Source organism: Amblyraja radiata, chromosome 2 (assembly GCF_010909765.2).
Source record: "Amblyraja radiata isolate CabotCenter1 chromosome 2, sAmbRad1.1.pri, whole genome shotgun sequence".
Lineage (NCBI taxonomy): Eukaryota > Metazoa > Chordata > Chondrichthyes > Rajiformes > Rajidae > Amblyraja > Amblyraja radiata.
Window position 1 is genome coordinate 105,507,193 of NC_045957.1, and position 17,316 is coordinate 105,524,508.

Below are 17,316 nucleotides of genomic sequence, written 5' to 3' on the forward strand. Positions count from 1 at the left end.
ATGGCTGTTCTATCTCTCCCTCTTAACCTCATTCTCCTGCCTTCTGCCCATAACTGACACCCGTACTAATCAAGAATCTATCTATCTCTGCCTTAAAATTATCCACTGAAGGCCTCCACAACCTTCTGTGACAAAGAAGTCCACAGATTCACCACCCTCTGACTAAAGAAATTCCTCCACATCTCCTTCCTAAAAGAACGTCCTTTAATTCTGAGGCTATAATCTCTAGTCCTAGACTCTCCCACACCCTCTCCACATCCACTCTATTCAAGCCTTTCACTATTTTGTACGTTTCAATGAGGTCCCCCTTCATTCTTCTAAAAATCAGTGAGTACAAGCCCAATGCCATCAAACGCTCATCAAATGTTAACCAACTCATTTCTGGAATAATTCTTGTAAACCTCCTCTGGACCCTCTCCAGTGCCAGCAGATATGGTGCCCAAATTCACTCATAATATTCCAAATGCGGCCTGACCAGCTCCTTATAGTGCCTCAGCATTACATCCTGTTTTTGTATACAAGCCCTCTCGAAATAAATACTATCATTGTATTTGCTTTCTTTACTACCTATTTGACTTGCTGCATTTGCTTTCTTTACTTGTATTTCTTTATTTCGTTCGAAGCTATTGATTCTTTTACTGTCACTTGTACTTGGTAAAGTGAGATTCCTTGTTTGCAAACAGTACAATTATGCAAGAGTCACCATGTTAAGGACACCGACATTTACAAAAGTATTCAATATGGTCCCTCTTCTTTCACTCCCACCTCATCCCTTTGTGTCATCCCTCTGTACATAATTGTTAAGGGCCTTGGCGTCAACTATGTACTTTCTCCTTGCATTCAAAGTTTATATTCGGCCTCTCAAGGTGCAACGCCTCACGTATGCACCCCAGGATCCCTCTTCCATTCCTTCTCTCCAGAGATGCTGCCTGTCCCGCTGAGTTAATCCTGCTTTTTGTGTCTATCTTCCCTCTCTACATCGATGGCCCTGAAAGTCATGCCATTTATTGAGACTTTCCTCCTGCAGATACAAAAATAATCAAAATCCTTGGATCCATGCAGATCCTTTCATTGCAACGGATGTCAGGCACAGAACTAGCACGGAGAAGTCTGAAGAAGGGTTCCGGCCCGAAACGTCGCCTATTTCCTTCGCTCCATAGATGCTGCTGCACCCGCTCAGTTTCCCCAGCAATTTTGTGTACCTAGCACGGAGACTATTTGGGAAGTGCATTAGGACCAAAGATACTAGAGGAGCTTTGACTACCACCTTGAAGCAAAGATACTAGAGGAGCATTGATTGACACCTTGAAGCAAAGATACTAGAGGAGCTTTGATTGACACCTTGAAGCCTCCACAAGACCATCCTCCACTGGTCCCAGTGGCGGCCCTTTCACCCCGGCGCTGATTGGTCGCCCGGACGTAGCGTCCCATCACCACGTGACCTCAGCGGCGCATGCGCGGACTCCGCTTCCGGTGCCGCTGGGTGGAGGTTCCGGGATGTGGCGACGCTGCTGAGATGCTGCTGGTGCCCGAGTGAAGGGGCAGCGGGCACGGCCTAGAGGGCGGCGGCAGCGAGGGGCTTGGTGAGGGGGCGGCGGCCCAGCGGCAACAGCGGCAACAGCGGCAACAGCAGCGGGCACGGCCGAGAGGGCAACAGCGGCAGCGAGGGGCTTGGTGCGGCCCAGCGGCAACAGCGGCAGCGGGCACGGCCGAGAGGGCGGCAGCAGCAGCGGGCACGGCAGCAGCGGCAACAGCAGCGGCAGCGGCAGCGGGAGGCTTGGTGCGGCCCAGCGGCAGCAGCAGCAGCGGCAGCGAGGGGCTTGGTGCGGCCCAGCGGCAGCAGCAGCAGCGGCAGCGGGGGGCTTGGTGCGGCCCAGCGGCAGCAGCAGCAGCAGCAGCGGGCTCCGGCTGTGACATGTACAACGTGGAGCTGGCCGAGCTGGTGTGGGGGAGGCGCCCGAGCGGATCTTTCTCCGACTCCGTCTTCCGCAGATGGACCCAAGGTAGCGGCCCCAACCCCGGCCCGGCGGGCGGGCGAGCGGGCGGGTGGAGGCCGGCGAGGCGCTGGGCCCGGGGCCGCGCTCACACCCCGCACCGGCCGCCCACTTGGCCAAGGCCAGAGCCTCCCTCCCCGTCCACTGGCTCAGCCCCACATTCAATCCTCACTCCCGCAGGGTTTGAAGAAGGGTCTCGACGCGTAACCGCGCCAATCCCTTTTCTCCACAGATACTGCCTGACCCGCTGACCCCACACCTTCCTTTCACTGTGGGGTCTGGACTCACGTCGATAACTCGACTGTCGACTGCTGTTCACTGTCCTTACCCAGCTCATTGCACCCCTGTTGTCCTTCCTACACCCTCTGCCTTCTGATCGATCATTCTCAATGTTTGTAGTTTCAACTATACTGTCGGCAGCAACCATCTACGGGTCAGTAATATAGAGAAAATTGCTGGCAACATTCAGCAGGTCAGGCAGCATATGTGGAAGAGGATCAGAATTAAAGTTTTAGGTAGACGACCCTGAACCAGTAGATGTAGAAACAAGGATCTACAGATGCTGGTTTACACAAAAAACGCAATGTGCTGGAGTAACGCAGCAGGTCAGGCAGCATCTTTGGAGACATAGATAAGTGACATTTCTGGTTGGGACCCTTCAATAGACAATAGGTGCAGGAGTAGGCCATTTGGCCCCTTGAGCCAGCACCGCCATTCAATGTGATCATGACTGATCATCCCCAATCAGTACCCCATTCCTGCCTCCTCCCCCTATCCCCTGACTCCGCTATCTTTAAGAGCCCTATCTAGCTCTCTCTTGAAAGTATCCAGAGAACCGGCCTCCATCGCCCTCTGAGGCAGATAATTCCACATAGTCACAACTCTCTGTGCGAAAAAGTGTTTCCTCGTCTCTGTTCTAAATGGCTAACCCCTTATTATTAAACCGTGGCCCCTGGTTCTGGACTCCCCCAACATCGGGAACATGTTTCCTGCCTCTAGTATGTCCAAACACTTAACAATCTTATATGTTTCAATAAGATATCCTCTCATCCTTCTAAACTCCAGAGTGTACAAGCCCAGCCGCTCCATTCTCTCAGCATATGACAGTCCCCCCATCCCGGGAATTAACCTTGTAAACCTACGCTGCACACCCTCAATAGCAAGAATGTCCTTCCTCAAATTAGGGGAACAAAACTGCACACAATACTCCAGGTGTGGTCTCACAACTGCAGAAGGACCTCTGCTCCTATACTCGACGACTCTTGTTATAAAGGCCAACATGCCATTCGCTTTCTTCACTGCCTGCTGTACCTGCATGTTTACTTTCATAGACTAATGAACAAGGACCCCCAGATCCCGTTGTACTTCTTCCCCTTTTCCCAACTTGACGCCATTTAGATAGTAATCTGCCTTCCTGTTTTTTATCCCAAAGTGGATAACCTCACATTTATCTGCATTAAACTTCATCTGCCATGCATCTGCCCACTCCCCCAACCTGTCCAAGTCACCCTGCATTCTCATAGCATCCTCACAGTTCACACTGCCACCCAGCTTTGTGTCATCTGCAAATTTGCTAGCTTGATGAAGGTCGTAGGACACTGTCCTTTATGAACCAGTAAATGGAGTGTTCCAACCCTATTCTAGATATGCATCTCGTTATAAAAGGTGCTATAATTATTTTTTTTAAAGCAGAATAATGACTCTCTTCCTGGTCTTTATGCCAAGTACAAGTTATTGTTTCTGGAATGTTTCGGGAATTAATTAGGTGGTTGTGTTTTCAAGATACCTTAAAGTGTTGATTATCATGTAATACGTATACAGGCAATGGATTAGTGTGGGTACACAAAATTGCTGGAGAAACTCAGCGGGTGCAGCAAAATTGCTGGTGAAACTCAGCGACCCCAACAATGGATTAGTGTGGGTACACAAAATTGCTGGGGAAACTCAGCGGGTGCAGCAGCATCTATGGAGCGAAGGAAATAGGCGACGTTTCGGGCCAAAACCCTTCAGACTGATGGGGGGTGGGGGGGGGAGAAGGAAGGAAAAGGGGAGGAGGAGGAGGAGCCCGAGGGCGGGCGGGTGGGAGGAGACAGCTAGAGGGTTAAGGAAGGGGAGGAGACAGCAAAGGCTAGCAAAATTGGGAGAATTCAATGTTAATGCCATCCGGACGCAAGGTCCCCAGACGGAATATGAGGTGCTGTTCCTCCAATTTCCGCTGTTGCTCACTCTGGCAATGGAGGAGACCCAGGACAGAGAGGTCGGATTGGGAATGGGAGGGGGAGTTGAAGTGCTGAGCCACCGGGAGTTCAGGTAGGTTATTGCGGACTGAGCGGAGGTGTTCGGCGAAACGATCGCCCAACCTACGCTTAGTCTCCCCGATGTAAATCAGCTGACATCTAGAGCAACGGATGCAGTAGATGAGGTTGGAGGAGATCCAGGTGAACCTTTGTCGCACCTGGAACGACTGCTTGGGTCCTTGAATGGAGTCGAGGGGGGAGGTGAAGGGACAGGTGTTGCATTTCTTGCAGTTGCAACGGAAAGTGCCCGGGGAGGGGGTGGTGCGGGAGGGAAGGGAAGAATTGACGAGGGAGTTGCGGAGGGAGCGGTCTTTGCGGAAGGCAGACATGGGGGGAGATGGGAAGATGTGGCGAGTGGTGGGGTCACGTTGGAGGTGGCGGAAATGGCGGAGGATTATGTGTTGTACTTGCCGGCTGGTGGGGTGAAAGGTGAGGACCAGAGGGACTCTGCCCTTGTTGCGAGTGCGGGGATGGGGAGAGAGAGCAGTGTTACGGGGTATGGATGAGACCCTGGTGTGAGCCTCATCTATGGTGGCGGAGGGGAATCCCCGTTCCCTGAAGAACGAGGACATTTCCGATGCCCTAGTATGGAATGTCTCATCCTGGGAACAGATGCGGCGTAGGCGGAGGAATTGGGAGTAGGGGATGGAGTCTACAGGGGGCAGGGTGGGAAGACGTGTAGTCCAGATAGCCATGTGAGTCAGTGGGTTTGTAATGTATGTCGGTCAGGAGTCTGTCCCCTGCGATGGAGATGGTGAGGTCAAGGAATGGTAGGGAAGTGTCGGAAATCGTCCAGGTGTATTGGAGTGCCGGATGGAAGTTGGTGGTGAAGTGGATGAAGTCAGTCAATTGTGTGTAGGTGCAGGAGGTGGCCCCAAAGCAGTCGTCAATGTAACGGAGGTAGAGGTCGGGGATGGGGCCCTGGTACGTCTCGAACAAGGATTGTTCAACGTACCCGACAAAGAGGCAGGTGTAGCTGGGGCCCATGCGTGTGCCCATAGCTACGCCTTGTGTTTGGAGGAAATGGGAGGAGTCAAATGTAAATTTGTTGAGGGTGAGGACCAACTCCGCTAAGCGGAGGAGAGTGTCAGTGGCTGGGTATAGGTTGCTCCTCTGGTCGAGGAAGAACCGGAGGGCTCCGAGGCCATCCTGGTGGGGGATGGAGGTGTAGAGTGACCGGACATCCATGGTGAAGATGAGGGGGTGAGGGCGCAGAGAGTGGAATGCGTGGAGGCGGCGGAGAGTGTCTGAGGTGTCTAGAACATAGGTGGGGAGGGATTTGACCAAGGGGGATAGGATGGAGTCAAGGTATGTGGAGATGAGTTCGGTGGGGCACGAACACGCAGTGTGGTTGGGCAAAAATGTTGCCATTAACCTGATGGCCTGTGGGCCTGTTTCTGTGCTGCACACTGACATTTATGACTTAAAGGAAATGTTCAATTGTGTGTTTTCCTTGCAGTAAAGAAGCTAGGTTAATTTTGTTAAACTTTATTGGTCTGTTCCTATCTTCATGTAACCTTGCTTATTCTAGTAATACTAAAACTCATGAGTGCTTTCGCAACTCTGCTCTTTGACATTACCAATCTATACATTGGTCCAACCTATAAACAAGACAACGGACTGCAGATGTTGGAATCTGGAGCCAAAAAATAAACTGCCGAAGAATTTAGTGCATTGAGCTGTATCTGTGGAGACAAGGGGATGGTTAACATTTTGAGTATTTTCAATACATCATTCATCCTTTTACACCAACAGATGTAATTTAACCACTTAGTTCTCCCAGTAGTTTTCATTTTGTTCCATTGTCAAGCCAGTTGTACCTGTATATATGGTCTTGTACCATTATTATAATATATCAGGAGATTTATGTGTAGATGCTGAAAAGTTTGGAGGAACAGTGATTATTTCCACAGATCCTTGAAGGCATCATGAAAAGCCAATAAAATGTTTGAAAAGGCATATGGGATATCATCCATTATTAGCCAAGACACAGAATATTAGAACAGTGACTTTGATCGCAGCTTTGGTACAACAAAGACTTCTCAAGGCTATATTATAGGAAAGATGTAGAGATGTTGCCAGGATGGGAGGAATAATTAGCTGAGGGAAAAATTGAGCAGTGCAATTCTTTCCTTAAAATTCAGGAGGCAAGACTAAATTGGGGTATATCGGGTGGTTGGATGTTTAAAAGATCTGGCATAGATTTCTGCAGGATTTGAAGCATTGAGGAAACTTTGTTTTCCATTATTGGTCGGGGTCTGGAAATAGGTGCCTGGAAAGGTGGTAGGGCAGAAATCTTCATTTTTAAAGTACTACAGCCATGGCTTGTTTTGTATGGATCAACATGCTGGAAGATAAGGTTATACTGGGCATCATTTTTGTCATTTCCATGGATGTGATGGGCTAAATAGCTCTGTGTCATAAATTTGCTAGATTCTGAAATGTCAACTCTTTATTGGGGGCTGTTTGGTTCATTGCAAGTCTTTTTTAACCATTTTCAATATTTTCTTTGTAGGCTTTGTTTTAAGTCAATCAGAAGACACAGCTTTGGAACAGTTTGAAGGTGGCCCCTGTGCAATGATTGCACCTGTTCAGGTATAATGCATCAAATAGCAGTTTGTAGCTCTAAAGTTTTATGTTGCAAATTTACATATGGAATATATAAATGGACACATGTGATCACGCTTGTAAGCCTTTTTGTGTATTGTTTATGAGGATTTTCTAGTAGGTTTCCTATGACCCTCAATTTAAATTTTAACAATCATTAGTTGCCTTTAGGGCATTGTTGCCTGACTAATGGAATAATGCATAATTTTTAATCAATAAATCAAATATGCATTACCATTTAACAATGTTATTTTTTTCCATACACGTCCATAGCTTGCAAAATGGCAAAACATAGACAGGGTGGTAAAGACGGTTTTTAGGGACACTTCTATTGGTCAGAGCATTGGGTGTAAAAGTTGGTAAGTGAGGTGCTCAAAACTTTACCACATTTTTATTTGGACCACATGTGTGGAATTCTGTGAATTTCTGGTTGCTGCACTCCAGGAAGGATGTGGAGGTATTGGTGTGGTTGCAGAAGAGGTTAACCAGGATGTTGCCTGGATTAGAGAATATCAGCTATAAGGAGAGGTTGGCCACTTTTGTAACGTTTTTTCTGTGGCAACGGATACTAAGGGGTGACCTGATAGTAGAAATATAAAATTATGAGAGGCACATGGATACTGGATATTGAGATTTTTTCCTTGGTTGGAAATGTCAAATACAGGTACTATCAAATGTAGGATTAAGGTGAGGGGGGGATCATTCTAAAGGAGATTTGCAAGGGAAGTTTTTTTTAACTCTGGTAAGTGCCTGGAATGTGCTGCCTGGATAATTTGTAGAAGCAACCATTATAGCTGCACTTAGGAGACATTTTGACAAGCACTTGACAGGGATGGTGAAATATAGACCATGTGCAGGCAGGTGGGATTAGTTCAAATTGACTTTTTTATTGGCGTAAACATGATGGGCCAAAGAGCCCGTTCTGTGTTGTGAAGAAGGGACAGTTCTATATTATTTTATTGTAGCCCGAGCCTCCATTATTCTTTGTTTCTTTTGGAAAAATTGTTATTCTGGATCCTTAATCTCTAACATCAAAGTATTAAAATTAGTTTATTTGCTAATCAGAATCCTCATTAATTGGATTGGGTTGCATGAAGGATGGGTTTGAAATTTCATCTTCATTCAGATTGTTTTAAATTGTTAGATTACATAAATGTAACTGCTTATTTGCCTGTTTAATGGCCATTAACTGAATTTTTTAATACAAAAATTGCTGAACATGCTTGAAACTTACTGGCTCTGGTGAGAGAAAAAGCAAATTCAATTTTCTGGTTAATTTAATTAGTGGAGATTTTGTGATGCCAAGATTGTACAAAAGGAAAAATAATGACTACGTTTGCTGATAAACATGTTGCGTGATTTTCATAGGTTAATTTTTCTTGATGGCACATATTTCATTCACTATGTATTTAGCATGGTTTCATTGTTTTTGTTTTCAGGCTTATCTTTTAAAGAATTTCCTGTTTCATTCAGAGAAACAAAATTGGCGAAGTTGTACAGGTATGTAGTCTTAACCTATCGATTTACCCAATCTGCTCTATTAAAATATCTATATCTTAGTTTATTATGTTTTCCCATGAGATGAATTTGCTCACACTGGTTGATTTTTGCATACTTTGAGGTGATTGTAATATAAATATTTTTCAAATTGATCTTCACTTATTGGCCATTGACTGATTTTTAAAATACAGATATTGCTGAACATACTTGAATTGTACTGGATCTAGAGAGAGAAAATAAGTGGTGTGATTTCAGGCTTAATATGATTTATAATGAAACAGGTCATTTTCAAACCTGCTCTTGGACTGTTGAATGACACTGATTTCTGAAATTAATTCTGATAAAGCAGGGAATGTGTCCTGTGCAGCAAACTATCAAATTATTTATTTTTTAATGTTGACATTTCCTGAAGTTGTGAGTATCCTTTTGTAGATTAGTCTTTTTTGGATACATGCCAGTATAATGGTAAAATCACTGGATTAAAAATCCAGATATATGAACAAAAAATAGGAGAGAATTATATTGCTGCAGTCTCTGAGAATTCAAATTCACTTTACTTGTAGAAAAAAATGGATTTATGAGTAAATATCACAAAGCCATCAGATTTATTATAAAAAGGACCTATGTATCTAAAGAGAAAATTATGCTAGAGGTTGTGGATCTGTGAAGTGCTTTGAATAACCTGGATGAGTAACTGCAGTGTACTTCATAGTGGTGCACGCTACAACAGTGGTTTAGGGTGTTTGATGGGGAACCCGGTAATGCAGCTGTTTTGTGCTGGATAGTGTCAAACTTTCATAGTATTGTTGCTCATGCAGTCATCCAGGCAAATTGATAATCACACCCATGACGTGCCATGTAGATGATGGAAATTGGGATGTTAGTTTTAAAAATCCGATTATTAATGGTTGTCTGACTAACTTATTCTTCAGCTAACAATAAATGTAAGATAGACACAAATTGTTGCAGTAACTCAGTGGGCCAGGAAGCATGAGTAGGAAGGAACTGCAGGTGCTGGTTTACACCGAAGATAGACACAAAATGCTGGAATAGGTGAGGTTTCGGGTCAAAACATTTCAGGCGGAGAGTCGGGGGGGATCTAGAGGTATGAAAAGGTTCAGAACAAATCATAGCTGGCACCGATGAGCAAGGAAAGGTGGAGCCTGCAATGGTCCATTGTTGGCTATGGAAGAGGTGATAACGAAGGGGGTATATGGATGCGAACAGTGGAATTGGCAGGACAATTATGGGGGAGTAGGGGCAGAGAGAGAGGGGATGCGGGGGTTACTTGAAATTAGAGAAATCAACCATCCTACCACTGAGTTGTAAGCTACACAAGTGGAATATGAGGTGCTGTTCCTCAACTTTGCATGTGGCCTCACTCTTAACAGTGGAGTAGACCTAGGACAGAAAGAATGGGAAGGGTAGTTGAAATGTTTGGCAACTGGGAGATTGTGTAGGCAAAGGCGGACTGAGAATAAGTTAGTTGGTTAAGGTGTTCAGCGAAACGATTGCCCAGTCTGCACTTTGTCTCGCTGATATACCACACCAAGAACAACAGATGCAGTAGATGAGGTTGGACAAGGTGCGTCAACCTCTGTCTCACTTGAATCAGGTAGCATCGCTGGTGAAAAGGGATGGGTGACGTTTTGGGTTGGGACCCTTCTTCAGACTGAAAGTGGGGGGTGGGCTAGGTTGAAGAGCCGAAGGCGAGAAAAGACCAGCACCAGTCAGGGTCGGCCACAATTGATTGCGGGCAGGATGGTGCCTGATAGGCCCCTTGTTGGTTAAGGAAGATGTGGTCTCAAGAGGGAAGCAATGTGCAGAGCTGTGGAACTGATAAAATGACTAACGGGGGAGGAAGGGGCGAAGGGGAGGGGAGTGAAAATAGAAATTACTTAAAATTAGAGAATTCAGTGTTCATAACACTGGTCTGTATGCTAGCCAAGTAAAATATTAGGCACTGTAGCAGCAGATTTTTATATCGTTCAAGAGATTACTCCCTCTAGCCGCTAAGTGGACTACATGGTTAAGGGGAATATTGTTATATGCATGCGAGCTCTCCATCCGAGACCTTCAAAGCTTCTTCACAGATAAATCTTCAAAACACAGTCCTTTGATTAATAAATTCTCTATTGTTGATGAAAAACAATAAGGTACACATCCAAACTTCTTCCGACTTGTAACTATAATCTTCTTTGAACTCCAGCTTATCGCTTTAAAGGTTGGAAAACTCCTCGTATCTCCGTTACACTTCGCATGGTCAAAGGGTAAACCTTCCCCATGCTGGTCCTAAACTAAACACTAAGCTTCTGCGCAAGAAACTTGGCTCCACATGGAAACACGCCCTAAAATACGTCATAAATCCCACCCACAATATAATGGGCAGTCTAAAATTTAGAGACACATGCCATTATCAATGACACAAAACAAGCCAAATGGCCACTACAGGTGCTGTTCCTCCAATTTGTGTGTGGCTTCATAATTTAGTCATTAATCTTATCCGATTGGTGGAAATATATAAATAATGATTCTTTATCATTTCGTCCAAGAGTAATGCTTGATCTCAACCTTCTGTCAGAGAGATGAGGGTAGTATTGCTGAGTCAGTTCAAATGCTCTGCATCATTGCTCTTTGTTCACTTCATCAGTATGTAATTATCTTTTTTTTTGTCAATGTATAGCTGATTATGTATGATATAAATACAGGTTTTAAATTTCTGTCATTTTCAGAAGAAGAGCTTAAGCATCTTTTCTGCCTTACTCTGAGTGAGATTCTAGAAACTGTGAGAATAAATAACTCCAGCCCATTCTGTTTGGTAATGTGGGCAAGAGGAAAAGCATCAGAAGAACATGCCAGTATTTCTGAAAATCACCCAGAGTCCAGTCAAGGGACTGAAGAGGAACAGCTCTGTAAGAAACCACCTTTTTGGATAAATAATTATATATGATGGTGAATATTCACATTTCTTGAAGAAACAATTTTGCTTTTTGCTTGTCTAACGTGTGTAGTGTGCATGTTGACAATTTTAAAATTAAAATTAGAATAATTCATTATTTTTGCAGTATATAACCATCTAAAATTTTGAAATGTTGATCTTTTATACAAATACGCTTGGCCCAGATTTTGGTGAATTATGTTACTTTTAAGTTGCATTGCAAACTGGATGAGTTCAAGGTGTCAGGAAAATATTCTTTGTTATTCTGATGTTAGTAAATGTATAAGGACTTGAGGTAAGTAATGGAAAATATTATTTGGTAATCTTAATTGTTGAAAGCGGACTTGAGAAAGTTCTGTACTTTGTTCAACAATCAAATTCTGACTACAACCCCAGACATTTTTTACCAGAGTGAAATTCAAGCATCCATGTTATGTAACTGTAGTCCTGCCCTCTTTCAGGTTAGTGCGGTTTTGTCGCACGTAATAAAATTTTGCTTAGCACTCCCTGAACTGAAATTGGATGAGTGTATTGTAAAACAGGTGGTGGTATCCGTTGATGGCCTCCAGCCAGTGCAGTGCACATATTTAATCAATTTAGTAGGACAACTTGTGAAATTATACATCATTCTTGAATGATTTGTGCTGCTTTATTCTCAAATGCTTGCCTTGGTAGATAATGATCCTAGTTTTTGTACCTTGATTATGATTAAAATCACCTGGTGTAATTGCTGCAGTGTAGTAAGTGCCTTGAATTTTGAAATGTATCGTAACAGGAAACAACTTTGAAAGCGAGAAATTACAGAAAAGCACAGGGGACTGCCCCACAGGGACTGAGGGAGATAAATGTCTGGATTTATGACAATGGCTAAATGACAATGTTTGATGTTGTCAAACAAAAATGCCAATGACAATTAGATTTTTGCTTTTCCCCATTTCCTTTTAGCATCAGCTCATGGGATCTTTGCTGTCACAATGAAAATTTAAAAGTAACAATAAATAAAAGCCTTAATGTTAAATAACATTACTTGCACGTCAATGGTTTAGTAAGAAATATCTCAATTTTAATGTTTTAATCAAATTTTGAAATAATTATAGTGGCCATTGGATTTCAGAGTCAGAGATATTGGATTATGACTTTTCATATATTAAAAGTGTACTTTCACCGTTTCCTACAAACCAAGGATTGTTTGCACACAGTTGTCATTGGCCTGATTGATTGCAAGGGAAATTTAAAGAAATAGGTAAAATGGCAATGACATGAACAGGCAAGGAATAGAGGATTACAGACTATGTGCAGGCAGGTGGGAGTAGTTTAGATTGGCGGCATGATTGGTACAGAAATGAGCCAAAGAGCCTGTTTCTGCCCTGTACTATTCTGTTTGGGAAATGTTTGCATAATGCATTTCCAAATGCCTCTTTCACCAAAGCACATTTTAATTTCAAATAACTCCATTGGATTGATCAGATATGATTTCCCTTCCAAAAATCATTGACTTTTCCTTGATTAATTTTCTCTTTCCAATGCCTTGGGGTTCAGCCGCAAGTAGTCCACATCTCAAAACATATAGGAGGATAGGGATTACTGCTGCGCAGTGCACTGAGATTTTGTCAGAGGTTTTCATCTTCAAATACCCTTTTGTCAATAAACCAAAGGCGTTCCTGACTCATTGAAGGCCGTGATGAATTTCAAATTGATTAAACTTAATCATATCTGTACCACAAACTTTTAATTTTTTCTGAAAAGATTATCTTAATTCCTTTCAGAAAACATAATCGGGCTTTGGCACATGCATTATTGCGAGGGCGCTGGGCTAACCTCATTAAACCTATCACTTTGCTTGTTAGGCAAGTTGGATGTAATTTTTAGCTTGGAATAAGATCGACAATGGAAATTTACCGGCATGGAATCCACTTTCTGGCCATGTTATTTGGCGCGGTGTTTTCTAAAGGGAAAGTTTGTTTTACGACTGAAATTAAAATAGGGTTTGGGGGGTAGGTGTAATGAGGAATTAATTTGTTATTCTACTGTCAATATAATTAGGATTTCACTCAATACAGAAGTTTCCGGTAAAGCTTAAGTTAATGCAATTTGAAATGAGTAAAGACATGTTTCCTTAATGTAGGGAAAGTAACATCTGATTTTTTTTAAATTCAAGATTAGATAGTTATGAGCTGCACAATTATAATTTATTTGTGAATAAATTTGAGCCAATAAGTTTGCAATTTTTGAGTTGAGTGATTTTTATTTGCTAAATATTGGAATGTTTTTCTTTTCATAGTAGCTGTTTTCTAGCAGAATATCAGTGTGATTGAAATTTCATTTGTCATGATTTAAAAATGCAAGGCTCATTCTAGAAATGTTCATCAGTGTAAAAATTAATCACCAAACTTTTCAAAATAACTTAACGAACAGCTCACAATTTACGTAAATTAACCATAACACTGAATGCTTTGTGACAGCTTTGCAATGTATAATCTTGTTTGTTTTATTGCGGTCTGTGGTGCTGAAAAGTGTCTGGTTTTGTGTATAGCTGCCTTGGCTGCAGACGAGCTTGGCTCTGAACGATTTCATACACTGATTCAGTAAGTAATTCACTGCTACTAGGTCACTTAAGTAGGCACTGATAATGCTTTTGTAGTAATGTTATTTACCAAATTATATTTTTTCCTTCATTCTTTCTTCAATATCATCTTTCTTTCCTAAAGATGCTGTCTTCTTGATGGAGTGCAATTTGACATTTTGCACCATTGCTTTCATGATACATAGTAAATGTTGGTGTAGATGTCATAATTTACAAAAGTACAATTTGGAATCATTGCACAGAAGATAATTTGTGGTCCAAACTGAGATTAACTAATTTGTATCAGCCAACTAATATTTGAAATATGATCACCTACCTATGTGTAACAGCAAAAGTAATCTTTGGGTTAACAAGCTGAATCACTAATACTTCAATGTGAAATGAATTTTAGGCATCAAATTTGTGTAACCTTCTTGGTTTGTTTCTGCCTGGCAGAATGTGCAGGGGAAATTAAATTAAAGCCAAAAAATTTGAAGTGTTGATATATGTAAAATTACATTGAGCTTGACTTGGAATTTTTTGATCAAAAAAATTACAAAGCTTGCAGAAATTAAATTAATTTCTCATCTTTAACTCTGATTCAGAATATCACATAAAATTTGAACAAATAAGAATGAGATCCAAATAACTGCACATATTGCAAACTTGATATTTTGAAGAGCAACTATATTTGTATACAATAATAGCACAATTGAGGAAGGTTTGAAGGAAAACATTAGTTCAGACATGTAAATCCCTGAGTGGAGAGAATTAGGCTAGAGGTTGGAATGGATAGTTTTAGAGCTATGTTTTGAAAATTTGCTACCAAGCCTTTTGAACTATTGCCAAATGGTCATTCTGTCCAAAAGTGGTGAGGAAAAGATATGAATTGTTTGAACTAGTTTTGCTAGTTGTGGCAAAATGATTTGAGATGTGCTTCTAGTTTTAGTTTTGTTTGCGAGTGGACAATCCTATTTGCAACCAAGTGTAATATTATGTTTCTGCATCTTGGACATATAGGATGCTTACATTTATGTAAGATTTGTAAGTATGTGCATTAAAAAATATATTAAATATATATTTACCCCATTTCTGAAAGAAATGCAGACCTGTATGCTATCAAAATGGTGTTATTATCGGAATGAGCCATACTTTTGGCATAAATAAATGAAATCCTTACCTAGAGTAAGACTTTTCTATTTTATGGAACATGATGCGGCAACCTGTAATTTTAGCAGATCCTATAATAAATTATTAAATTAAGCACAATGGCGCCAGCCGTGGCAATTTGCAAGCCAAAGTTGAGAAATAATAAGCACTAAAGCATTTCATTGCAACGTTTGAGCAGAAAGACTCATGTGATGTTCAGTAATTGTTATGTAGACAAAGCAATGTAAACTTTCTAATCTACTCTTTCTTGGATCCTATCCTCTGAGATTGGCTTTTTTTAAATAAAAGCAGATGCTAATGCAAAAGGAAGACTACAAATGCTTAAAAATTACGTCTCAAGACGATTAATGCTACACTCTTTAACTTAGTAATTTGGCATATTGGACACAAGAGCTGCTTTTTGTTGCTTAAGATGAAGGCTGGCCTTTGCTCTTGTTTTAAACGTCGGATTGACGATGGGCAGAGGCATTGTGTTAATGTCTTGTTCTCCCAATGTTCTAATATTGATGGAAAGTATAGCTTGCAGTTGTATCGATGGAAACTCCATTCGATGCAAATTGGAGGGGGGTGTTCTAGCCGCAGGATTATAGTGGCAGTGTCATTGTACTCATAAGGCATTTTTTTATTTTTACATAACTGACATTGGCTGCAAGTGCGTTTTCACTCCTTCCCATGTTTATAAAAAATTTAATTTTAGCTTAAATTAATCAGTGCAACCATATGTCTAGCTGTAGTATTTTACAAGGTGAGTCTGAATTTCCTAAAACTGCTCTCCCTCTACCCCCATCTGGGATATTACAAAATTGATGGCCCAGGTTAGCAAACAATTTGCTTAAAGATACAAGTCACGTGTTATAAAATAAAGTTGCAGAAATGGCATCTTTCATTCGCTGATAGATTCTAGTTATTACCTTTAACTACTATATTTTAATTTGAGCCTTAAAGATGACGTTTTGAAGAATAGTCAGTAAGGATTTTTTATCACAAAATTTCTCAATTCAATTTTTCAGAAAACGTACATTTGCAAATGGTGCAGAGCTGAAGGAAGCAGTCTTAAATCAGTATTCATCCTGGAGGAATCGGTTTGGAGTCCTGCTCTTTCTTTATTCTGTAATTTTAACGAAGGTCAGTTCACTATAATACATTATTCCCTACATTAATGTTTACAGGTAATAATTAAAGTGAATCTCAATTACTTTGGGAAAATTCACCTAACTTAAAAATTGAAGGTTGACTGAATTTTGTGTTCAAATTTGTATTAAATATTTATAAAAATGATTGTAGCTGAAACCATTTGCTACTTAAACTTTCCTCACTGTTGGACCCTGGCTTATTTGTTTAATAGCTGTATGAGTAAAATTGTTCTGTCATTTTTATCCTTGTATTATTGAATAATACAATAGTTATTATTAACAATAAGTTGTTTTTATTTTAGGGCATTGCAAACATTAGAAATGAAATTGAAGATGCAGCTGAACCTTTAATTGACCCTGTATATGGTCATGGAAGGTAAGTGTAAAGTAAATTACTCAAAGACTATTTTATAATATCCACTTTTGAAATTGGGCTCTGTTGGTCTTGGCGAATGATGGGGAATTATCCTGAAGTAATATTTTAAACACTATGCCAGAGGTTGCCGCTAATTCTTAATTTTAGCTTTTTTCTGGGTAGTATTGACCGTGTATGTTGCAGTTGTTAGAGCTGGTGGAAATCTAGCACTTTTTTGTTTTAATTGTGTTACCCGGATATAATCAGATATTGAGAGAACAGAAATGCTTAATGAGGCAATTTTTCTTCAAGAACTGTAGCAATATGGTGGAGCTATATAAGCTATTTGGCTCTGTGCACTGTGATCGTTGTTTCCTATTTTTAAACTGATGATTATAATGTTTGTGTGGTAGATATGTGTAGGTTAAGGATCTTGGCTGGTTCATTATTTTTGTACACCCTTGAATTTTTGAATGCATTGTTTGTACATTGGCCGTGTACATGTACAAATGAGAATTGTATCAAATTCATGCTAGTTCTGACCATAACGATTATTTATACAGAAGATTGAATTTCCTCTTTACAGGATTTTTTTCATCAATTAACCTCCATTCAATTTGAGCTTGTGTTGCTGGCAGAAATTTAGGCAAGGTGTTTGCTTACATTCAAAATCTTCTGGACACTATATAGACTGCAGATGATGGAATCCTAAGCAAAACAAACCTGCTGGAGCATCTGAGCAGGTCAGGCAGCAGCTGT

General features: G+C 41.4%; 1 protein-coding gene and 1 long non-coding RNA gene across 3 annotated transcripts in view; one reads left to right on the top strand and one right to left on the bottom strand.

The window, feature by feature from the left end:
- Positions 1–611: 611 nt before the first annotated feature.
- On the bottom strand, positions 612–1,275 carry LOC116984568. The gene is made up of 2 exons (XR_004415068.1): positions 1,203–1,275; positions 612–1,095 (listed from the first exon to the last, which is right to left on the bottom strand). It is a non-coding gene; the product is annotated as an uncharacterized LOC116984568 (long non-coding RNA).
- Positions 1,276–1,477: 202 nt separating this feature from the next.
- mindy3 (MINDY lysine 48 deubiquitinase 3) overlaps positions 1,478–17,316 on the top strand; it is a 118,993-nt gene continuing 103,154 nt past the window's right edge. The window contains exons 1-8 of one of the 2 annotated variants that reach the window (XM_033012752.1): positions 1,478–1,544; positions 1,893–2,003; positions 6,807–6,886; positions 8,338–8,398; positions 11,131–11,310; positions 13,870–13,921; positions 16,080–16,194; positions 16,505–16,578. In XM_033012752.1, the coding sequence (XP_032868643.1) occupies positions 1,916–2,003; positions 6,807–6,886; positions 8,338–8,398; positions 11,131–11,310; positions 13,870–13,921; positions 16,080–16,194; positions 16,505–16,578 (650 nt within the window). In that variant the 5' untranslated portion in view covers positions 1,478–1,544; positions 1,893–1,915. The other variant, XM_033012762.1, reaches the window with a different exon arrangement.